Source organism: Tamandua tetradactyla, chromosome 2 (assembly GCF_023851605.1).
Source record: "Tamandua tetradactyla isolate mTamTet1 chromosome 2, mTamTet1.pri, whole genome shotgun sequence".
In the NCBI taxonomy this organism is placed as follows: Eukaryota; Metazoa; Chordata; class Mammalia; order Pilosa; family Myrmecophagidae; genus Tamandua; species Tamandua tetradactyla.
Window position 1 is genome coordinate 99131364 of NC_135328.1, and position 24599 is coordinate 99155962.

General features: G+C 40.3%; 1 protein-coding gene and 1 long non-coding RNA gene across 6 annotated transcripts in view; one reads left to right on the forward strand and one right to left on the reverse strand.

The window, feature by feature from the left end:
* LOC143673618 (uncharacterized) lies at positions 1–23931 on the reverse strand. 3 transcript variants are annotated; one of them, XR_013170484.1, is made up of 4 exons: positions 23156–23931; positions 20633–20811; positions 9850–10037; positions 1–328 (listed from the first exon to the last, which is right to left on the reverse strand). It is a non-coding gene; the product is annotated as an uncharacterized LOC143673618 (long non-coding RNA). The 3 variants fall into 3 exon arrangements; XR_013170482.1 differs by lacking the exon at positions 1–328 and adding an exon at positions 7119–7340; XR_013170483.1 differs by lacking the exons at positions 1–328; positions 20633–20811 and adding an exon at positions 7119–7340.
* The window catches only part of ENTREP1 (endosomal transmembrane epsin interactor 1), a 136402-nt gene continuing 112606 nt past the window's right edge, over positions 804–24599 (forward strand). Inside the window, exons 1-2 of one of the 3 annotated variants that reach the window (XM_077148375.1) lie at positions 804–1007; positions 5917–6033. In XM_077148375.1, coding sequence (XP_077004490.1) covers positions 6010–6033 — 24 coding nt within the window. In that variant the 5' untranslated portion in view covers positions 804–1007; positions 5917–6009. Of the gene's footprint in view, positions 1008–5916; positions 6034–9875; positions 10001–23474; positions 23667–24599 lie in introns of those variants that run through there. The other 2 variants (XM_077148377.1, XM_077148374.1) reach the window with 2 other exon arrangements.

A 24599-nucleotide genomic window follows, 5' to 3' on the forward strand; every position in this document is an offset into this window, starting at 1 on the left:
AGAGACGCTGGTAAGTGTATAAAACAGCTGCCTCAGAGTTTCCCACCAAAGGGGCTGAGGGGCGTTTTGTGCACCGCACATTTGTGCATGTGTGTTTGCGTGGGGGGCGAGGCCTGAGAAGGTGGCTCACCACTCGCTCCCCGCCTCGCTCAGAGAAATGCAGAGACTCCCGGCTGAAGGGTTGGAATGCCCGGCAAGGCCAGGGCTTGGGTGGCACTGACAGCATCTGCTTCTGTGATAGAATTAGCCTTTTAACTTCAGATAGGTTTCTCCAGAATGACACCAGGGGCTACTGTTCGGCACCAACAAATTCAAGGACAGTGATGTCCTGCAAAGGATGAGAGAGAACTGAAGGCCCATTTCTTGAAGAACTAACAGAGGCACAATCTATTGGGTTGTGAAAGAATTGTTCAGGACCCATAACGAGGAGACAGCTCGTCATCAGGATTTTGCAAGGTGACCCAGTAGGGAGCGCTGGTGAGGGAAAGGGGTATCAAAACCACGTTGTCTCTGCCTAGGTTACATTGATCTTCTATCCTCACAGTATTCGTAGTAGATAATGGTTTATTCATTAATGTTGTTGTTGCTAAGTGCCTTCTGTATCCCAGGCAAAGGATCTGAGAAGTCCTCCCCCAGCTGCCTCCCTGCACCTGAGAGGTTTCCCAAGGAGAAACCAAGGCTTGCTTTCTTGGAGACCAATAGGGCTGCCTTCTCACTATTACACTGCAGAACAGGCCTGGGATGGAGCCAGTCACCAGACAGGCCTTGCAGGAGTGTTGCAACAATGTTTTAAGAGGGCACTTTCCCAGGGTTCCTGCCCTAAACCTGGCTGGAGTCATGCTGTTGTCCCAAGATACAATAGCTGTGCTTGTTGGAGACCTTGGATGTAGGAACATTCAGGGTCTTGCCTAAGGCCTGGATGGTTCGTCATTGGAATCCAGGGCCCCCTCAGGCACGAGAGAGGCTCCCTTGGAAGATTAGGCTGTGGATCTACTGAGTCCTCCAGGGTGAGTAGTTAGCACAACCAGAGAAATACCCTTAGAGTGGGGAGGGAAGTGCTCCATTCCCTGTAGGCCATCCATTGTAGCTGTACTTCTTATCCAGTGTGAAAACATGAATGAATGAATGAATGAATGAATGAATGAATGAACCAGTAAAAGAAGGGCTGAATTATTTATATTTATTTGCACATATGTATTATATTATGTATTTATTTGCTTCACATATGTATATAAGCATTTATAGTTTAAGTAAAAGACAATTTAATTTTAATGAGTAGAAAAGTTTTAAAAAGATTTTCAACTCTTTGAAATATCTAAAAATAAAAATTCAACACAAATAATATTTAGATGAAATAAATGAGGTTTAAAATAAAAGTCTGGAAGGCAGTTAAAATACATATGTGCATAGATAGATATAAAAGACAGATTAAATTTTTATGTCATTGCCAGTAGCATTGTTTAAAAAAACTATTATTAGAGCAATTTTAGGTATATAGAAAAATTCCATAGAAAGTGCAGAGTCCCCATATAACCCCCTCCACTCATATAGTTTCCCCTATTATTAATATCTTGCATATTAATAATGTGGTATATTTGTTACAATTGATGAACCAATATTTGGCGTTCTTTGTAACTAAAATCCATAGTTTGCATCTGAGTTCACTCAACGTGTGTCTAGTGCTGTGGGTTCTCATAAATGCATAATGTCATATACCCACCTTTATATAATTGTACAGAATAGTTTCATTACTCCACTTATTTTTCTCTCCCCATACCTGTGGCAACTACTGATCTTTTTACTGTCTCTATGTTTTCGTCTTTCCCACGATGTCATATAGTTGGAATCATACAATATTTTGACTATACAGACTGGCTTTCCCTTAGCAATATACATTTAAGTTTTTCCATCTTTTTTCATGGTTTGAAAGCTCATTTCTTTTTTTTTTTTTTTTTTGGTTTGCATGGGCAGGCACCGGGAATCGAACCCAGGTCTCTGATGTGGCAGGCGAGAATTCTGCCACAGAGCCACCGTCGCACTGCCCTGAAAGTGCATTTCTTTTTATTGCTAAATATTTCATTGTATGGATGTGCCAACATGTATTCATTCACCTATGGGAGGGTATCCTGGTGGCTTCCAATTTTGGGCAATTATGAATTAAGCTGCTATAAACTTTTGTGTGCAGGTTTTCTGGTGGATATAAAGTTTCAACTCCTTTAGGTAATACCTAGGATTTTTATGGTAAGCCTATATTTAGCTTTGTAAGAAACTGCCAAATGGGCTTCCAAAGTGATTGTAGTGTTTTGCATTCCCATCAGCAATGAATTGAGAGTTCCTGTTGTTCTATATCCTTGCCAGCATTTAGTGTTGGTGTTTTGGATTTTAGCCATTCTAATAGATGCGTAGTGGCATCTCATTGTTTTAATTTGTAATTCCCTAATGATGTATGTTTTTTTTTTTTTTTTTTTTTTTTTTTTTTTTTTTTTTTTTAAAGAGAGAGGGAGGAAGGGAAGGAAAGAAAGAAAGACAGGGAAGGAAGGAAGGGAGGAAGAAAGGGAAACATCTTTAAACATTATCTTATTTTATTATATTTTGTTTGTTTGTTTTTTACATGGGCTGGGGCCGGGAATCGAACCGGGGTCCTCCGGAATGGCAGGCAAGCACTCTTGCCCGCTGAGCCACCGCGGCCCGCCCTGATGTATGTTTTTGAGCATATTTTCATATGCTTATTTGCCATCTGTTTATCTTCTTTACTGAGATGTCTGTTCAGCTCTTCTGTCCATTCTTTTTTGTGTGTGTCTTTTTTTTTTTTTATTAACGGAAAGAAAAAAAAAGAAATTAACACAACATTTAGAAATCATACCATTCTACATATGCACTCAGTAATTCTTAACATCATCACATAGATGCATGATCATCATTTCTTAGTACATTTGCATCGGTTTAGAGGAACTAGCAACACAACAGAAAAAGATATAAAATGTTAATATAGAGAAAAGAAATAAAAGTAGTAATAATAGTAAAAACAAACAAAAAACCCTATAGCTTAGATGCAGCTTCATTCAGTGTTTTAACATGATTACTTTACAATTAGGTATTATTGTGCTGTCCATTTTTGAGTTTTTGTATCTAGTCCTGTTGCACAGTCTGTATCCCTTCAACTTCAATTACCCATTATCTTACCCTGTTTCTAACTCCTGCTGGACTCTGTTACCAATGACATATTCCAAGTTTATTCTCGAATGTCCGTTCACATCAGTGGGACCATACAGTATTTGTCCTTTAGTTTTTGGCTAGTCTCACTCAGCATAATGTTCTCTAGGTCCATCCATGTTATTACATGTTTCATAAGTTTATCTTGTCTTAAAGCTGCATAATATTCCATCGTATGTATATACCACAGTTTGTTTAGCCACTCTTCTGTTGATGGAGATTTTGGCTGTTTCCATCTCTTTGCAATTGTAAATAACGCTGCTATAAACATTGGTGTGCAAATGTCTGTTTGTGTCTTTGCCATTAAGTCCTTTGAGTAGATACCTAGCAATGGTATTGCTGGGTCGTATGGCAATTCTATATTCAGCTTTTTGAGGAACCGCCAAACTGCCTTCCACAGTGGTTGCAGCATTTGACATTCCCACCAACAGTGGATAAGTGTGCCTCTTTCTCCGCATCCTCTCCAGCACTTGTCATTTTCTGTTTTGTTGATAATGGCCATTCTGGTAGGTGTGAGATGATATCTCATTGTGGTTTTGATTTGCATTTCTCTAATGGCCAGGGACATTGAGCATCTCTTCATGTGCCTCTTGGCCATCCGTATTTCCTCTTCTGGTAGGTGTCTGTTCAAGTCTTTTTCCCATTTTGTAATTGGGTTGGCTGTCTTTTTGTTGTTGAGTTGCTGTCCATTCTTAAATTGTGTTGTTTTCTTATTGAGTTTTAAGACTTCTTTGTTTATTTTGAGTAGAAGTCCTTTGTCAGGTATGTTTCAAAAATATTTTCTTCCAGTTTGTGGCTTGTCTTTTTGTTCTCTGAACTGTGTCCTTCAAAGAACAGTTTCACAATTTAATGAAGTCCAATTTATTAATTTTAAAATTTTTTCTTTCATGATTGTGCTTTTGGGTTTCTTCTAAGAAGTCTTATCACTAAACCCAAGGTTACCTCGATTTTCTCCCAATTTATTGTCTTAGTTTGTCAGAGCTGCTATCACAAACACCGCGAACTGGTTTTAACTTGACAAGAATTTATTGACTTACAGTTTTGAGGCTGGAAGAAATCCAAAGTCAAGTATCAGCAAGGCCTGCTTTCTCCTGGAATGTTCCCTTGCTGGCTGCCAGCAATTCTTGGGGTTCCTTGGCTTGTATCTCTGCCTCCATCACTTGACCATCTCTCTCTTCTGTGTCTGCTCATCCAGTTTCTGTTGACTTCCTCTTTCTTCTGGCTTTCCCCCGACTTCAGGTTTCCAGTTTCTTCTCTTTGTAAGACCTCCAGTACTATGGATTAAGAGCCACCCTGTTTCTGATGGTCACACCTTAATTGAAAATAACGTCTTCCAAAGTTCCCATTGGACTCACACGTACAGGACTTGAGAATAAAATTAAGAACACGTTTGTATTGGAGTACATACGTCTACTTACCACAGTTACGGTCAAGAAGTTTTATCATCTTGCATATTACATTTGGGCCTCTGATTCATTTTGGGAAAAGATCATTTTGGGAAAAGATATAAAGTCTGAAACTAGTTTCATTTTTTTTTTTGCACTCACATGTCCGGTTGTTCCAGCACCATTTGTTGAAAAGACTATCCTTTCTGCATTGAAATGTCTTTGCTATTTTGTCAAAGATCTCTTGACTGTATTGGTGTGAGTCTATTTCTGAGCTCTCCATTCTGTTCCATTGAATTATGTGCCTGGCTAGCCCTTTACCACCACTGTCCTGTCTTAGCTTTGTAGCTCTCTGTAAACATACTATTGTAGCTTTATAGTAAGTCTTGAAGTCTGGTAAATGTCAGCCCCCTGACTTTGTCCTTTAGTATAATGTTGGCTAGTCTGGACGTTTTGCCTTTTCATATAAGCTTTAGAATCTATTTTAATTTTTCAATTTTATTCTAAATCTCATTTGTGTATGTAAAATATGAAGTCAGCACATTTTACATGCTCCAAACTAGGAATTGCAGTGCCAGTAACAGTAGTTGGGTGTTTATTTGGTGTAATGAAAAAGTGAAATGGGATTTCATTGCTTCTGTACTATCCTCAGATGCTTTTCTGCCTCGTAGCGGACCGAGTCTAGTTCCTTCTGTCCTTTTGACTTTGAGTCCCTCTAGGAAGGATGATGGGGGAAGGAGATTCCGATGAAATAAATTATCCTGAGATCGACAGGATGAGTGTATGGGAGTGGAGCTGTCTTTGAAGAATAAAGGGAGAGAGCAGTGGAGGGACTCTGGCTCCAAGAAAGGAAGAGGAGGGCCTGGAGCTGGGTCAGGGAAACCCCAAGCCCCCTCCTTCCCCTCTAATCCCCTACCACAAGCTGTTTCTTTCGGCTTTCATTACCTGCCTCCTCACCCTGCCATTCTAAAACAAATCTGCTTGGAAGTAGGGAGGGGCCCAAAGGATCTAGGTGAAATATAAATGATGAATGCATAAAAGAAATATGGCTCAACTTCCTTAGGAGCCCAGAAAGTGGGAGTTAAAGCAGGATGCTTTGGAAGGATTTTAAATGGAAGGCATGGGTTTTGAATGCTTTGCAAATGAAATACATGATTCTCTGGGTGCATCTCAATGTGTGATTCAAATTCGACATTTAAAATATTTTATTATTTAAATATCTGATATTTTAAAATATCAAAATGTTATAGTAAAACCAATAAATATAGTAGCATTTTATTACTTAAAAATAATAATTTTGATTATCTTTTGTGTGCAGGTGACAACAAATGCTAGAGATGATTTAGAGAAACCAGAAAAAAAGAGTGACAACAAATGCTTAGAGAAGATTTAGAGAAACCAAATCCCTCAAATGTTGCTGTGGAAATATAAAATGGTACATCTGCTCTGGAAAACAGTTTGCCAATTTCTTTTAAAAAATGAACATAAAACTACTATATGACCCAGCAATTTCACTCCTGGGCACTTATCACAGAGAAATGAAATATTTGTATTCACCCAAAAACTTGTACATAAATGTGTATGGCAGCTTCATTTGTAATAGCCCCAAAGTGGAAACAACCCAGATGTCCTTTATTAGGTGAGCGATTAAACAAACTGAGGCATACCCATAACCATGGAGAATGAACTCTCCATACACACAACTTGGATGAATCTCCAGAGAATTAAGCTGAGTGAAAAAGCCAAAACCAAAAGTTACATACTATATGACTTCATTTATATAACGTTCTTGAAATGGCAAAATGATAGAAATGGAGAACAGATTGGAGAACTGCCCAGAAGTGCAACTGCTGAGTTAATGAGGGGTGGGAGAAGGTGGGAAGTGGGCATGGCACAGTAAGGGATGCTAGTGGGATGAAAGTGTTGTATATCTTGGCTATGTCAGCACAGATATTCTGGTTGTGTTATTGTACTATAGTTTTGAAAGCTGTTACCTTTGGGGGAGCTGGGTAAATGGTACAAGGGCTCTCTCTGTATTAGTTCTTATAATTGTGTATGCACCTACAATTGCCTCAAAATTTAAAAAGTATAATTGAAATAAAATAGTATGGTGGGCCAGAATAGAAAACTAATCAGCTTTTTCAGTAAATTTTCAACATATATCAGTGTGAACAGTCCCTACCCCAAATCAACTCTTAGCTCCTGCCCAAAGCCAGTTCACTTGGAGTTTTTCCTTTTCTGCTGAGACTGCCCATAGAGGTTATAAACTCAGATTCTGGAATCAAAGCGATTTAGGTTCAGACCTGAGCTTTATCAGTTACTAGTAGAATGTTGGTCAAGTTGCTCAATGCTTTAAGCCTCCATCTTCTAATGTATAAGATAGGGACAGAAATCTGTAACACTATGTCATAAGTTTGCTATGACACTTTACCAGGATGATGTGCATAAAATGTTTACAATAATGTCTGGTACATAATAAATGCTCAATAAAAGTAGTTAGAATTTTTATTATTCAGTGATTTCACCATACCAGTTTAGAAAAGGTAATGTCTTAATTTTCTGACTCATCCTTCAGATAATGACCCTCTTTATTCTACTTCAGAACTATTTTTAATTTCTCCCTCTGTCTCTTTTCCCAGAGCCACTAGGCTAGTCCAGGTGGTTGTGAACTCTCTAATTCTCACCCAGCTAGCAGCCAGAATCATCTTGCTAACGTAGATCTGAGAACGTCTCCCAGCAGTGCTGAAAAAAAAAAAAGCAATGATGATTTCCCTTTGCTTACAGAAGAGTGTAATTCCTAATCCATGGTGTTCAAAGTTTTCAACTATCTGATCCTATGGTTTGCATCATTGTCCCCAATTCTTCGCCCCTCTCTGTATCTAGATCCTTTGCAGTTATGACTATAGTTTCTCCCACTCAAGGGTTAGGCTCTTATTTCCCTTATTTCCTTGGCTTTGAATTGACCATGTAACTTGCTTTGGCCATTAGAATAGGGCCAAAGAAACACCATACCAGTCTGAACTTAGGCCTTAAGAAGCCTTGCATGGTTTTAGTTTTTCTCGTACTTTTGCCATATCAGGCTAGCCTGCTCTTCCCAGAATAGGACCAGAGATATGTGGAGCCAACCTAGATCTGGCCAACCTAGATCAATTGTGTTAGTTAGATTCAGTTGTCAACTTGGCCAGGTGAGCATACCTAGTTCTGTTGCTGCGGACACAAACCAATGGTACGTGAATATCATCTGTTGCTAATTATATCTGCAGTCAGCTAGGAGGCGGGTCTGCTGTAATGAGTGATGTTTGACTTAATTGGCTGGTGCTTAAATGAGAGAACGCAATGTAGCACAGCCTAGCAGCTCGGCATTCCTCATCTCAGCATTTGCAGCTCAGCTCAGGCCTTTGGAGATGGAGAAAGAAGTCACCCCGGGGAAAGTTGTTGGAACCCAGGGGCCTGGAGAGAAGACCAGCAGAGACCATCCTGTGCCTTCCACGTAAGAAAGAGCCTCAGTGGAAAGTTAGCTGCCTTTCCTCTGAAGAACCAACAAAATAAATCCCCTTTTATTGCAAGTCAATCCATCTCTGGTGTGTTGCATTCCGTCAGCTAGCAAACTAGAACATCAATCAACCCACAGATGCATGAGAAATAACACACAATTGTTTTAAGACACTGACTTTTGGGGTGGGTTGTTGGGAAACGATAGAAAACTGATGCAGGCCTCAAATCCATTTCTAGTTCAAGTTCTCCTAAAAAACCCATGTGTGTTTCAGTTACATGGGACCGCTTGTCCTCAGTGTACTTCCTGAATTCTCCGCTGTTCCCTCTGCCAAGAAAACCCTACCTTTTTTGCACCATCTTTCCAAACCCTACTCAACCTTCAGCTCCAATTAATATGTCACTTTCTCTGGCAAGCCTTTTCTGATGTCTGTAATCAGAATTTGTCACAGATTCCCCCAGTAAACACCCTTACTCCTTCATCTACACCCTCTGGTATTCTAGATATTAACGTACAACTATGCTCCCCTTTCATTTCTAAGTTCTCTTAAGAAATTTGGTATCCCCTTCAGTGCCCTGCAAATATTAGGCCTTCCAGAGATGTTTAATAGAAAAACGGAATGCATGAAAGGAGAAATAATTGAAATGCAATGTCTGTCTTTTACCACAAAATAGAATCAGTGACATAATGGTTTTCTGACGTTATGCCCAGTTTAAACTTTAACTCTGATACCACTGATATAAACTGGAGAACATTGGTAAAACAAGGAGAGAAAGACTACTAAGAACTTGTTTTGGCTGGAGAAAAGGCTAATGTTAACACTAATTCTCAAAAGGGTATATAATTGTGATTTTCATGCAAATCTAAAAGTAATGCATGTCAAAGATTTTATTTAATCTATTGCTCGATGAGGGAACCAATAAGATGTTAACACTGATCTCAAGAGCATTTGAGGAGCTAACTATATATTTTTTGGGAAATATATTTAAGGAATATTAGGAAAAGATTTCTATGTTAGATAGAAAACTGGTTAATGTCCTATAGAGTAATAAATGATAATCTTTGAGATTATCTTCTCTACCAGATATAAATTATTTGCACCTCTCCTGGAAAAAATCCATACGTTAATATGTAATTTCACCAAATCTGGGAACTTTTATCAATAATTTTAACACAAATCAATCATTATGTGAATTATTATTTATGCTTAATAATGAGTTGGAATAAGAAATAGAAATTTGCAGGATGGTAACAGATACACTTTTGCAATTTAGAACGTTATCCCTAACGTTCTAACCTCTGCTGAATACAGATCAAATGGGATTTCATCTTTTGGTTTATTTTCCTGATTGCTAAAACAAATACCGTGCAATGGGTTGGCCTAAACAACAGAAATTTATTGGCTGAAAGTTTTGAGGCAAGTGGATTCGCTAAGATCAGATTTCTGGAACCAGTTTGGAGAAATACATTCTGAAAAATTCTCTAAAGAAATATAATGCTGTCTCATATATTAATAGGAGAATAGTTATAGGCTCAACTGTAGTCGTGTCCCGATGCCTGTATTCCCCCTTTAAATCTATGTTACTTAACATCTCATAAATTAGTCGGTACTTATCCAACAAAAGAAACACACACGTGAAAGAGGTGAAAGGAAACCCACCATACAGCTTTCTGCATTTGGGCTAACTGAGCTGAAAGGGAGTCACGTAAAGGGAAGGCAGTGTGGGTGGGCAGGGGAGGCAAAAGCTGTGACCTTACCTGTCACTTTCCTCTTTGCTCCACAGACCATGGAGCTAAGACAGGAAACCGTGAGAGAATCCTGAGCCTCTGGGATAGAGCTAGTCACTTCCTTCTCTGGTTCAGAGAAACAGCTGGCATCGTGGATCTGGTTCCAGTCTCATGACCTGGGGTAAGGGGGTGAACCTGCTGGGACTCAGTCTCCATATCTGCAAAATGAGGGTAACAGAAATTCCTCCTTCAAAGGGTGGTTGTGAGAATTAAATTAGGAATCTGTTTAAGTTACTGGTCCCAAGTAGACACTACAAAAATAATAGTCCTTACTTCCCCACCCCAAACCTAATATATGTTAGTTTCCTTTCTTCTTTGGCCAAGCTTAGATAGTAAGTCCCCCTGAAGGTAAAGCACATTGATTGAAACTGTTGGCTTGAAGCAGCAGCCTATGTTGAATCCCTCTGCAAACTACTGATTATTTGACTCCTCAGTAAACTCAGGGTAAAGACAGTACCTCCCTCATAGGGTCAAGGTGAGGATTCCATCTACAGTGCTTGTAAGCCCTTAGCACAGGGACTGGCACAGTGTATCTGCTCAAAAACATGATCTTCTGCTCTTGTTTTTTCACTGGATGCAAAAGTTCTTTTTTTTTGTAATTGAGGTAAAATTCACCTAAGATAACTTTAGCCATTAAGTATTTTTAAGTGTACAATTCAGTGGCATTTAATACATTCACAGTGTTGCACAACCATCAGCGCTATCTAGTTCCAAGACATTTTCATCACTCAAAAGTAAACCCTATTCCCATTAAGCAGTTACTTCCCGTTCTTCCCTCTCCCCAGCCCCTGGCAATCACTAATCTGCTTTCTGTCTTTATGGATTTACCTATTCTGGTATGTTTCGTATAAATGGAGTCATATAATGCAGCTTTCTATGTTTGGCTTCTTTCATTTAGCATAATGTGCTTGAGATTCGTAAGTCATTATTTTGATGATTGCTGCCCTCTGAACTCCCTTCCCTCCCTGGCTGACAAGATTGCCTTTTGGAAGTGGGGATAGGTATTTTTTTTTTAATCAAACAGCAAGTTAATGGTTAAAATGTTCTTCTAGGACAAATGGAGCTCCCTCTCTGCATGTTTGTGTGTCAGCTATTTTGGGGCAAGTGGAAGACAAAGCTGGTCTTGAGTCACTGCAATCTGAAGTAGCACAAGTGGTAGGCTGAACGTGTCTGCCTTGCTGGTGAAGGCTGAAAAGGACAGGTTGGGCTGGGGCAGAAAAAGGTCCTCCCTTACCCACGATTCTTGCTTGTGGGGTGGGGAGCAAATGCCAGCATTTAAGAACCAGAATGCTGAACAGATTTCCCCAAGCAAATGCACCTGAGGCAGGTGTTAAGCACTAAGTTAGGAGGCAGAGGGTCAGTAGAGGAGAATGGTAAAGATTCCAGGGCCAGCACCCCAGGGACCTTGCGTGGGAGCTCATGGTGGGGAAGTCCTTTTAAGAATGTAGTACTGATCATTAGGTTCTTCCTGTTAAATGCACTTATTGAGTTCCTGGTTACTGGAGCCACAAAAATTAACAAAATGAGGTTCCTATGGATCTCTGGGTCATGATGAGCAAGTGAATGAATCCATGTCAAAGGCTTAGACCAGTGTCTGCCACATTGTCTTCAACGGGTGCTAACTGCTACTGTTATTCTTATGTTAGTTGATATCATCATTGTGCCCTGTTTGATGAACTGTTTTCTGATTATTAATTATATTAGTAGATAGATATAGAGATAAATAAAGAGACAGACAGGCAGATAGGTAGCTATAGATAGATGAGAGAGAGACCGGGAGCAAGTGAGAGAGAGAGAGAGAGTGAGAGTGGCCCCTCTGGGGAACATAGGGATTCTGCCAGTTGCTGTGAAGGTCTATTCCAATTACGCATTCCAGAACTAGGGAAATAATCAAAAAGGCCAGGGTGAAATGGACCTGGACCCAAACCCCAGTGATCACCTGACCTCCATAGGTCTGCTCGGACAGGTGGACCTACAGTTGTGTTTTGGTCTCCAGAAAGTACCCAAAGCCAATGACTAATAATCCCCTCCAAAGTTTGCTTACTCCCCCTTTTCCAGTTCACGGTCACCTGGTCAATGATTGCACATCCCTTAGAGGAAGGCTGGGAGGTGTAAATTTCTGGTAGTGTAGTAAGTACTTTCTTTAAGGACCTGGTCTTCCTTTATTCAAGGGGCTTTGTGAACTGGCTGAAGTCTGGGAATTGATTAGGGGACCATGATTCTCTATTATAATGGATCAAATCAGATTTCTGTTCACTAAATGCAGAGCTTTTTTGCATATGCAAATCAAATAAGACTTCAGAAGGCTGCCCATCTATATCAGTTCTAGGGACCCCATGATCAATTTGCTCATACCAAAGATCTCAGGAGGTCACTCTGCTAGTTACCACTTCAATCTACTGTCCATTATTGTAATCATGGCCACCACGTGATTAAGTGCTGCCACTTAACCCCCACAACCCCAAGATCCCATCATTTCTCCCTCTGAGATACCCACCAACTATTATACCAAACCAGGAAAGAACCAGAAGCAACGGAGCCTTCTAACTTCAGTTGAATGTTTGAAGGCTCAGATCTAAATTTCTGGATAGCAGTATAATACAAATGCATGGTTAATACCCTCAATCTATTAAAAAAAATCATCCTCTGAATCGATAAGGAAGACTGAACAGCCCAATTTAAAAAATGGGAGTACATGGTTGGTTCAGTGGTAGGGTGCTCGCCTGCCATATGGAGACTGGGTTTGATTCCTGGCCCATGCACCTCACCCCTCCAACCCCCCCCAAAAAGAAGATGGGCAAAGAGTAACTGCAGTTCAGAGAAACAGATTTTGGGCTTTTTGGTCATCTGCTCTCCTGCTACGTGCCTAGTAATAAACTCTTTTTCTCTTTGAGACCCTGGTGTCTCAGGAATCGGTTATTGAGCATAACAGGCAGTAGAATCCATGGCCTTTGTCCAGTAATACTCATTGCGTTTTTTCTTTCTTTGCTTTGTATATATGTTATTTTTTTATTTATTTATTTTTATGCATATTTATATACTTTATTTTCACAGTGGAATATAATCATACTCTGTAACAGTCTATTTTTATACATTTTTTATTAATTAAAAAAAATTAACTAACACTACATTTAGAAATCATTCCATTCTACATATGCAATCAGTAATTCTTAATATCATCACATAGATGTATGATCATCATTTCTTCATACATTTGCATCGATTTAGAAAAAGAAATAGCAAGACAACAGAAAAAAAAATAAAATGATAATATAGAGAAAAAATAAAAATAAAAAATACAAAAAATATATAAAAAAACAAAACAAACAAAAAAAAACCTATAGCTCAGATGCAGCTTCATTCAGTGTTTTAACATAATTACATTACAATTAGGTAGTATTGTGCTGCCATTTTTGAGTTTTTGTATCCAGTCCTGTTGCACAGTCTATATCCCTTCAGCTCCAATTACCCATTATCTTACCCTGTTTCTAACTCCTGCTGGACTCTGTTACCAATGACATATTTCAAGTTTATTCTCTAAAGTCGGTTCACATCAGTGGGACCATACAGTATTTGTCCTTTAGTTTTTGGCTAGTCTCACTCAGCATAATGTTCTCTAGGTCCATCCATGTTATTACATGCTTCATAAGTTTATTCTGTCTTAAAGCTGCATAATATTCCATCGTATGTGTATACCACAGTTTGTTTAGCCACTCGTCTGTTGATGGACGTTTTGGCTGTTTCCATCTCTTTGCAATTGTAAATAATGCTGCTATAAACATTGGTGTGCAAATGTCCGTTTGTGTCTTTGCCCTTAAGTCCTTTGAGTAGATACCTAGCAATGGTATTGCTGGGTCGTATGGCAATTTTATATTCAGCTTTTTGAGGAAACGCCAAACTGCCTTCCACAGTGGTTGCACCATTTGACATTCCCACCAACAGTGGATAAGTGTGCCTCTTTCTCCACATCCTCTCCAGCACTTGTCATTTTTTGTTTTCTTGATAATGGCCATTCTGGTGGGTGTGAGATGATATCTCATTGTGGTTTTGATTTGCATTTCTCTAATGGCCAGGGACATTGAGCATCGCTTCATGTGCCTTTTGGCCATTTGTATTTCCTCTTCTGAGAGGTGTCTGTTCAAGTCTTTTTCCCATTTTGTAATTGGATTGGCTGTCTTTTTGTTGTTGAGTTGAACAATCTCTTTATAAATTCTGGATACTAGACCTTTATCTGATATGTCGTTTCCAAATATTGTCTACCATTGTGTAGGCTGTCTTTCTGCTTTCTTGATGAAGTTCTTTGATGCACCAAAGTGTTTAATTTTGAGGAGTTCCCATTTATTTATTTCTTTCTTCAGTGCTCTTGCTTTAGGTTTAAGGTCCATAAATCCGCCTCCAATTGTAAGATTCATAAGTTATCTCCCTACATTTTCCTCTAACTGTTTTATGGTCTTAGACCTAATGTTTAGATCTTTGATCCATTTTGAGTTAACTTTTGTATAGGGTGTGAGATACGGGTCCTCTTTCATTCTTTTGCATATGGATATCCAGTTCTCTAGGCACCATTTATTGAAGAGACTGTTCTGTCCCAGGTGAGTTGGCTTGACTGCTTTATCAAAGATCAAATGTCCATAGATGATAGGGTCTATATCTGAGCACTCTATTCAATTCCATTGGTCGGTATATCTATCTTTATGCCAATACCATGCTGTTTTGACCACTGTGGCTTCATAATATGCCTTAAAGTCAGGCAGCGTGAGACCTCCAGCTTCGTTTTTTTTCCTCAAGATACTTTTAGCAATTCGGGGCACCCTGCCCTTCCAGATAAATTTGCTTATTGGTTTTTCTATTTCTGAAAAATAAGTTGTTGGGATTTTGATTGGTATTGCGTTGAATCTGTAAATCAATTTAGGTAGGATTGACATCTTAACTATAATTAGTCTTCCAATCCATGAACACGGTATGCCCTTCCATCTATTCAGGTCTTCTGTGATTTCTTTTAACAGTTTTTTGTAGTTTCCTTTGTATAAGTCTTTTGTCTCTTTAGTTAAATTTATTCCTAGGTATTTTATTCTTTTAGTTGCAATTGTAAATGGAATTCGTTTATTGATTTCCCCCTCAGCTTGTTCATTGCTAGTGTATAGAAACACTACAGATTTTTGAATGTTGATCTTGTAACCTGCTACTTTGCTGTACTCATTTATTAGCTCTAGTAGTTTTGTTGTGGATTTTTCTGGGTTTTCGACGTACAGTATCATATCGTCTGCAAACAGTGATAGTTTTACTTCTTCCTTTCCAATTTTGATGCCTTGTATTTCTTTTTCTTGTCTAATTGCTCTGGCTAGAACCTCCAACACGATGTTGAATAACAGTGGTGATAATGGACATCCTTGTCTTGTTCCTGATCTTAGGGGGAACGTTTTCAATTTTTCCCCATTGAGGATGATATTAGCTATGGGTGTTTCATATATTCCCTCTATCATTTTAAGGAAGTTCCCTTGTATTCCTATCCTTTGAAGTGTTTTCAACAGGAAAGGATGTTGAATCTTGTCAAATGCCTTCTCTGCATCAATTGAGATGATCATGAGATTTTTCTGCTTTGATTTGTTGATATGTTGTATTACATTAATTGATTTTCTTATGTTGAACCATCCTTGCATACCTGGGATGAATCCTACTTGGTCATGATGTATAATTCTTTTAATGTGTTGTTGGATATGATTTGCTAGAATTTTATTGAGGATTTTTGCATCTATATTCATTAGAGAGATTGGCCTGTAGTTTTCTTTTTTTGTAATATCTTTGCCTGGTTTTGGTATGAGGGTGATGTTGGCTTCATAGAATGAATTAGGTAGTTTCCCCTCCACTTCGATTTTTTTGAAGAGTTTGAGGAGAGTTGGTACTAATTCTTTCTGGAATGTTTGATAGAATTCATATGTGAAGCCGTCTGGTCCTGGACTTTTCTTTTTAGGAAGCTTTTGAATGACTGATTCAATTTCTTTACTTGTGATTGGTTTGTTGAGGTCATCTATGTCTTCTTGAGTCAAAGTTGGTTGTTCATGCCTTTCTAGGAACTTGTCCATTTCATCTACATTGTTGTATTTATTAGCATAAAGTTGTTCATAGTATCCTGTTATTACCTCCTTTATTTCTGTGAGGTCAGTGGTTATGTCTCCTCTTCCATTTCTGATCTTATTTATTTTCATCCTCTCTCTTCTTCTTTTTGTCAATCTTGCTAAGGGCCCATCAATCTTGTTGATTTTCTCATAGAACCAACTTCTGGTCTTATTGATTTTCTCTATTGTTTTCATGTTCTCAATTTCATTTATTTCTGCTCTAATCTTTGTTATTTCTTTCCTTTTGCTTGCTTTGGGGTTAGTTTGCTGATCTTTCTCCAGTTCTTCCAAGTGGACAGTTAATTCCCAAATTTTTGCCCTTTCTTCTTTTTTGATATAGACATTTAGGGCAATAAATTTCCCTCTTAGCACTGCCTTTGCTGTGTCCCATAGGTTTTGATATGTTGTGTTTTCATTTTCATTCGCCTCGAGATATTTACTAATTTCTCTTGTAATTTCTTCCTTGACCCACTGGTTGTTTAAGAGTGTGTTATTGAGCCTCCACGTATTTGTGAATTTTCTGGCACTCTGCCTATTATTGATTTCCAACTTCATTCCTTTATAATCCGAGAAAGTGTTGTGTATGATTTCAATCTTTTTAAATTTGTTGAGACTTGCTTTGTGACCCAGCATATGTTCTATCTTTGAGAGTGACCCATGAGCACTTGAGAAAAAGGTGTATTCTGCTGTTGTGGGGTGTAATGTCCTATAAATGTCTGTTAAGTCTAGCTCATTTATTGTAATATTCAAATTATCAGTTTCTTTATTGATCCTCTGTCTAGATGTTCTGTCCATTGATGAGAGTGGGGAATTGAAGTCTCCAACTATTATGGTAGATGTGTCTATTTCCCTTTTCAGTAATTGCAGTGTATTCCTCACGTATTTTGGGGCATTCTGATTCAGTGCATAAATATTTATTATTGTTATGTCTTCTTGTTTAATTGTTCCTTTTATTAGTATATAGTATCGTTTTTTGTCTCTTTTAACTGTTTTACATTTGAAGTTTAATTTGTTGGATATTAGTATAGCTACTCCTGCTCTTTTCTGGTTGTTATTTGCACGAAATATCTTTTCCCAACCTTTCACTTTCAACCTATGTTTATCTTTGGGTCTAAGATGTGTTTCCTGTAGACAGCATATAGAAGGATCCTGTTTTTTAATCCATTCTGGCAGTCTATATCTTTTGATTGGGGAATTCAGTCCATTAACATTTAGAGTTATTACCGTTTGGGTAATACTTTCCTCTACCATTTTGCCTTTTGTATTATATAAATCATATCTGATTTTCCTTCTTTCTACACTCTTCTCCATACCCCTCTCTTCTGTGTTTTCGTATCTGACTCTAGTGCTCCCTTTAGTATTTCTTGCAGAGCTGGTCTCTTGGTCACAAATTCTCTCAGTGACTTTTTGTCTGAAAATGTTTTAATTTCTCCCTCATTTTTGAAGGACAATTTTGCTGGATATAGAAGTCTTGCTTGGCAGTTTTTCTCTTTTAGTAATTTAAATATATCATCCCACTGTCTTCTAGCTTCCATGGTTTCTGCTGAGAAATCTACACATAGTCTTATTGGGTTTCCCTTGTATGTGATGGATTCTTTTTCTCTTGCTGCTTTCAAGATCCTCTCTTTCTCTTTGACCTCTGACATTCTAACTAGTAAGTGTCTTGGAGAACGCCTATTTGGATCTATTCTCTTTGGGGTGCTCTGCACTTCTTGGATCTGTAATTTTAGGTCTTTCATAAGAGTTGGAAATTTTCAGTGATAATTTCTTCCATTAGTTTTTCTCCTCCTTTTCCCTTCTCTTCTCCTTCTGGGACACCCACAACACGTGTATTTGTGCACTTCATATTATCATTCAATTCCCTGAGCCCCTGCTCAAATTTTTCCATTCTTTTCCCTATAGTTTCTGTTTCTTTTTGGATTTCAGATGTTCCATCCTCCAGTTCACTAATTCTAACCTCTGTCTCTTGAAATCTACCATTGTAGGTTTCCTTTTTTTTTTTCATCTCTTCTACTGTATCTTTCATTCCCATAAGTTCTGTGATTTGTTTTTTCAGACTTTCCATTTCTTCTTTTTGTTGATCCCATGCCTTCTTCATGTCCTCCCTCAATTTATTGATTTGGTTTTTGAAGAGGTTTTCCATTTTTGTTCGTATATTCAGAATTAGTTGTCTCAGCTCCTGTATCTCATTTGAGCTATTGGTTTGTTCCTTTGACTGGGCCATATCTTCAATTTTTCTGGTGTGATTTGTTATTTTTTGCTGGCGTCTGGGCATTTAATCAGATTTCCCTGAGTGTGGGACCCAGCAGGTTGAAAGACTTTCCTGTGAATTCTCTGGGCTCTGTTTTTCTTATCCTGCCCAGTATGTGGTGCTTGTCTGTCTGCGGGTCCCACCAGCAAAAGCTGTTGTGGGTCCTTTAACTTTGGAAGACTCTCGCTGCTGGATGTGTGGTGGAGACAGAGGAAAGGTTGTAGGTTGGTTTTAATGGCTTCAAATTGTGAAGTCCTGGGATCTGAGTTCCTTGAGAGAGGGAATGCACCTGAGTTGTGTTTCACCCCTCCTGCGGGGAAATTCATATGGTAGAGAGCCCTGAAAGCAGCCTGTTTCTGCATTCGGGGCAGTTGCAACCTGTGTAATCCCAGCGCTGAGCCTAGAGGCAACCAAGCCTCCGTAGAAACAGCCGCAGAAGGCTCTGTTTCGCCCCCTTTCCTCTTTTTCAGTTAGCCCAATAGGCGACTTCCGCCTTGATCAGTTTCGCCTGAGCTGAGGGCCTATTTTTAGTAGTCAGAAGTTGTTCATTAATGCCACTATTGGTGTTAGGTTAGGCTCAGTCTCTACTACTGTTGGAGATTCTTTCCTTTCCCTCCGGGAAGTCACCTGTGGGGGAGGGGCGCCAGCCGCTGTGGCTTGGGGAACTGCTGATCCGAGGCTCCCAGCCAGCCTGGGGAGCCGCGTGTGGGAGGGGCGCCGGTCGCCAGCCGCTGCAGCTTGGGGAACCGCTGATTCTAGGCTCCCAGCCAGCCCAGGAAGCCAGTGTGTGGGAGGGGCTCTGGTTGCCGGCCGCCGCGGCTTGGGGAACCGCCGATCCGAGGCTCCCAGCCAGCCCGGGGAGCCGCGTGTGGGAGGGTTGCTGGTCGCTGGCCGCCGTGGCTTGGGGAACCGCTGATTCTAGGCTCCCAGCCGGCCCGGGAAGCTGTGTGTGTGGGAGGGGCTCCGGTCCCCGGCCGCCGCGGCTTGGGAAACTGCCTATCCGAGGCTCCCACCCGGCCCGGGAAGCCGCGTGTGTAGGAGGGGCGCCAGCCACCGCAGCTTGGGGAACCGCTGATCCGAGGCTCCCAGCTGGCCCGGGAAGCCACGCGTGGGGGAGGGGCGCCTGCCACCGTGGCTTGGGGAACCGCTGATCCGAAGCTCCCAGCTGGCTTGGGAAGGAGGGAGGGAGGGGCTCTGGCCGCCAGCCGCCATGGCCCGGGGAAGCATGCGCCACTCGGGGACCTCACCGCAGTGGAGTCTCTTAGCTGGTCCAGCCATTCCAGACTGGGGTACACTGTGTGTCTGGTCTCTGTCGTGGCTCTGGGAGCTGTTCTGTACTGTTTCTAGTTATTTAGTAGTTGTTCTGGAGGAGGAACTAAGACGCACGCACCTTACTAAGCCGCCATCTTCTCCGGAACCTATATATGTTATTTTATACAATTTTAAACATTTAAAAAAATAGAAGTAAGAATAAAAATAAAAATAAAAATAAAAATAAAAGTAAAAAATAATACCCCAAACATTACATTATTCCCCCACCATTGTTTATTTATTTTTTCTTACTAATCTGTCTGTACACTGGATAAACAGGGTGTCAGTCACAAGGTTTTCACGATCATACTAACACACCTTAAAAACTCTATAGTTAGTAACTCATCTTCAAGAATCAAGTCTATTGGATACAATTTCAGGTATTTCTCTCTAGCTACTCCAATATCCCCCAATCTGAAAAGGGGTATCTATAAACTGTATAAGAATAATCTCCAGAATAACCTCTTGACTCTATTTGAAATCTCTCAGTCACTGAAACTTTATTTTGTTTTGTTTCTCTTCCCCCTTTTGGTCCAGAAGTCTTTCTCACTCCCACATTGCCAAGTTTCAGGCTGGTTACTGGGAGTCATGTCCCACGTGGGGGGAGGGCAGTGAGTTCACCTGCAGAATTGGCTTAGGGAGAGGCTGCATCTGGGGCAACAAAAGAGATTCTCTGAGGTTGACCCTTAGGCATAATCATAAGTAAGTTTAGGTTCTCCTTCGCAGGAATAGGTTTTATGAGGGCAAGCCCCAAGATTGAGAGCCTGACCCATCAAATTGGCATTCCCCACAGCTTGCAAGAATATCAGAGAATATATCTCCACCTTTTTCCCCAGTCTCTCAAGGGGAGTTTGCAAATACTGTTTAATCTTCCCAGATTATTCTGGGATGTACTGGGGCATCACACTAACCTATACAAACCAACAAGATCTCACTCCCTGTTCAAAGATTCTTGTAATTATGGTTTTCAAAGAAGCTGACCATACAAGTTAATTAGATATTGTGCCCCAAATAAACAGAGGATGAAGTTTTAAAATACAGCCAATGTCATCCTTTACCCTTTAGTCTGATTTACCTTTGTCCTACCAAGATCAGCTTCATTCATATCTTTAATTGAACTCTGGTCTCTTTTTCAGTGTTTTTAACAGTTGCTGTATGGGGTAATGCTGACTTTTGTAGCAATAACTCTAGCTCTGAGTCTGAGGAGTTACGCAGATCCCCAGAATTCCAGGGAACTACCAGGTTCATCAGCATCTAGAATTTAGAAATAACAGTTATAACTCCAGAATAGATGTGACTGCTGTAAGAGCTTGCAATCTAGAAAGCTTTATAATAGGCCTTACCAGATAACCTTTGCTCTCAAACTCAATTCTCAGAGTTTGCATTATAGTTAGTCCATATTAGTGAGGCTTCATAATGTTTGTCTTTTCGTTTCTGGCTTATTTCACTCAACATACTATCCTCAAGGTTCATTCACCTCCTTACGTGCCTCACAACTTCATTCCTTCTAGCAACTGCTCAACAGTCCAGTATATGTAAACACCACAATTCCCCCTTCCATTCCTCAGTGGATGTACTCTTAGGCCACCTCCGTCCACTGTAAATCATGAACACTGCTGCCAGAAGCACCAGTTTGCAAATGTCCATTCGTGTCCCTCTAGGAGAATGTATTAATGTTATTATCACAAAATAACAAAGATAGCCCCATATTTTTAAAATCTAGCTAGTGAATTAAATGCAATAAATGGATGAAAACTTTTTTCTTTGGTTTGCGTGCAATATCCCTCTAGTTTCAGCTTGCTTCTTTCCCAAAGCTTTATCCTTGTAACAAAACCTGCTATTCTGGCCATTTCCCTAAGTAAAAGGAAGAGCCTGTTACAGGTTGGCTCAAGATTCCCCAGGATTCACAGAATCTCCCTTCTACCTGCCCTATTTCATTTGACGGTTAAGCAGCTCTTGCCAATTCGTTCCTCGCCTCTTCAAATGTGCTATTCTGAGCCACTCTAATTATTCTTCCAGTTGAGAGTTCTCTTCAGTGACAGCTGAGATACCTCAAACTAAGAATAGGCTCCGACCCATGAAGGAAGGCACAACTGTGATGGGGCTGTGAGGAGTACTGCTCTTTGCCAGGGCTTCTTTAAAAGACCAATACTCAAATTTTAATTTTTCTGTTAGGTTTGCCATTGGTCCGTGGTTTTGCTGCTCCATTTATTTCTGTGAAATCTCGTTAGCTGCATAATCACCAAAATAATATAGGCTAGAGAGGCTTATCAAGCATTCCAGTGAATATTTATTTTCTGCAGACCTTCCAGCTGGGAGTCTTAGGTCCAAGTTTGCCAGATAATTCTCTATTGTATATTTGGGGACTCTTTTCTCAGAGGCATTTTGATTTGAAGCCAAAAGGATATTTTTGCATTTTCTAAGAGCTTCTGAGCAAAACGGATTAAAGTCTCTGCCCCTTTTGTACAGTAGGCATTTTTGTAATGTAGCAAAAGGTTTCGAAGTTAGGAGGGTAGGACTCCACGGCTTCCTAGCTCTATTGCCTTGGGGAGTTCCATCTCTATAAAATGCAAGTTATTAAAACCTACCTTGGCGGTGCTCTTGTTACATTTATATAAGTGTTTAGAAAGTACAAAGCACAATTACTGCCCAACACATATTAGCCAATATTATCCTACAATGGAGGAAGGCATTCCCTATGCTTCTTGGGGAGTCCCCTAGAATCAAGTTCTCTTCACCCAGAGAGTAGCAGCCTTTGGAAATGCACCCCTGTATTGGCTCTTCCTGCATCTGGGACTCACTCGCCCCTACTTCCTGTGATCACCTCCCACTTAGATGGCCTGTGCACAAGTCTTTGTCTTGGGCTCTGCCTGGGGGAACCCAGGGTGGGACGATTACAGATTAATAAAAATATACATATATCTGAGGTTGTTTCTTGGTGTGCTTTTCATAAGACTAGGCACCATTTGGTCATATCAAAGATTGTGGTGTTGATAATACTGATAATGACCTTGATGATTTGGGAATTTTTGTGTGTGGCAGGTGGGGAGTGGAGGGTCGCTGATGGTGCCACTACTATTGTGTGTTCAGCTTGTAAGACTCCACCTATTCTGTTTTTAGCTTACGAAGCAAGGAGTGGAATGTATATAAACTGGAAAGAGACTTTGAGAGAAGCCAGAAAGCTGGAAGAGATAAGGCACAGGGTTGTGTGCTGATGTACACTCCCCATTCCACATACCTTCTCTTCTTTCTTAAAAAAAAAAGTTCCAGTGTCAAAAATATCATTCTAGCAAACACAACATTAGATTTAGAAATGCTCAGTGTTGGGCAAATTAAAATTTTTACACTGTACACTCTTCAATCAACTCCCATTTTTATGTTTCTGCAAGTCTTCTCCCATTTTCCATTTCTTTGTTTCCTTGTGGTTGTAAGAACAGAGCCATCCCTGCAGTGATCCCCATGGTATCATATATTGCTACTGTGACCTGAGCACAAGTAGGGCTCTGTAGATGCCGAGGGAATCGAGACCTTGTGAGATCTCACTAATATTTTATGCTTGGTTTGCTGTTTCAGATACTACGACTATATAGCAAATCACCTCAAAATTGAATGGTATGAAAGAGCCATTTATTATGCTCACAAATTCTGAGGGTGAGGATTTGGTCTGGGTACAGCAAGGACAGCTGATCTCTGTTCCATGATGTCTGGGGCCTCATCTGGAAAGCCTGAAAGCGGGGACCTGGGGTCCTCCAAGACCAGTTCACTCATTTGTCTAACCGTTGGTCCTGAGGACTCAGCTCTTCTCCATGTGGGTTTTCCCATGTAGTGTTTCCTCACTGCACGGTAGCCAGGTTTTGAAGACAGTTGCCCTAGTGAGAGAGAGCCAGGTAGAAGCTGTCTTTCCTTCTGTGACTTAGTTCCAGAATTCCACATTCTATTCACTGAGGCAGTGCTAAGGTCTCATCTGGATTCAAGGGGAGAGTAAATAGGCTTCTTGATGGAGAGAGGGAAGGTTCTGGAAGAATGGGAATTGGAGATATCGCTGTGGCCATTCTTGGAACATGCAGTCTGCCACATTTGCATACAGGTCCCTAAGGAAGTATACCCAGGTGCTTCTAGAACTCTGGATAGTTAAAATTTGGAATATGGAAGGGTGGGTGATGGTGTTCAGAAGGAACAGCAGTGGCTGGCTGCACTCCAACAAACAAGATACCTGGTCTAGTTTCCTGGTGAGATCTCTGAGAGAAGGTGAGATGCAGGAAGGAGTCTAGGTTAAAAGAAAGTGCCTATGAATACCTTAAGTTTAGAGAGCTGCATCTTTTGATAATCTTGAAGGACAAAGCTCTATGAAATTAGGGACCAGGTCTTCCTTGTTCTAAAATGTGTTCAGAAAACTGAGCACATATGGGTCCAGCAATAGTGTAGACAAGAGGAACTTAGAGAGGGCTGGGTGTTGGTGGAGATTTGAGAATAGAGCTTGTGTCTCCAGCTTGTGCCGTAGAGTTAAATTCCAAGTGTCCTAAGTGACGGCTTGTGCTGTCACCATATTGACCTTCCAAAGGTAACATAAAGATTGCAAACCTCTGTGGAGCTCTAGGAAGAGGATTATTGAGACTTGTTTGTGCTTTGTTGGCCCAGTTCTCCGCATCTGCATGTTTTTCAGGAAGGGACCTGGAAGTTGCAGAGGGCACATTAGAAGTGCGATCCCTGTTAAGAGGGAATATTAATAATTTCATGGACTCAACATAAATATATTGAGTGATTATTATTAACCACCAGATGTTGGATCTGAGTCAGGTCATCTTACTGCACCCATAGCTCTGGTAATCTGCTAAAGTCTGACGGGGGAACACTATCAAAAGGAAGGACGAACGCGACACAGGCATGGTTGGGGAGGTGACTTGAAGAAAAGGATGGGAGGTGAGTGAGGCTGCACATCTGCTCCCTTCCTACTACTGTAGCTTTTAGGCTACCCTTCCGGGAAGATTCAAACAGATGTCATTCCTTTCTGGGTTCCTGGCACTGCAGCTCTCCGTCAGCTT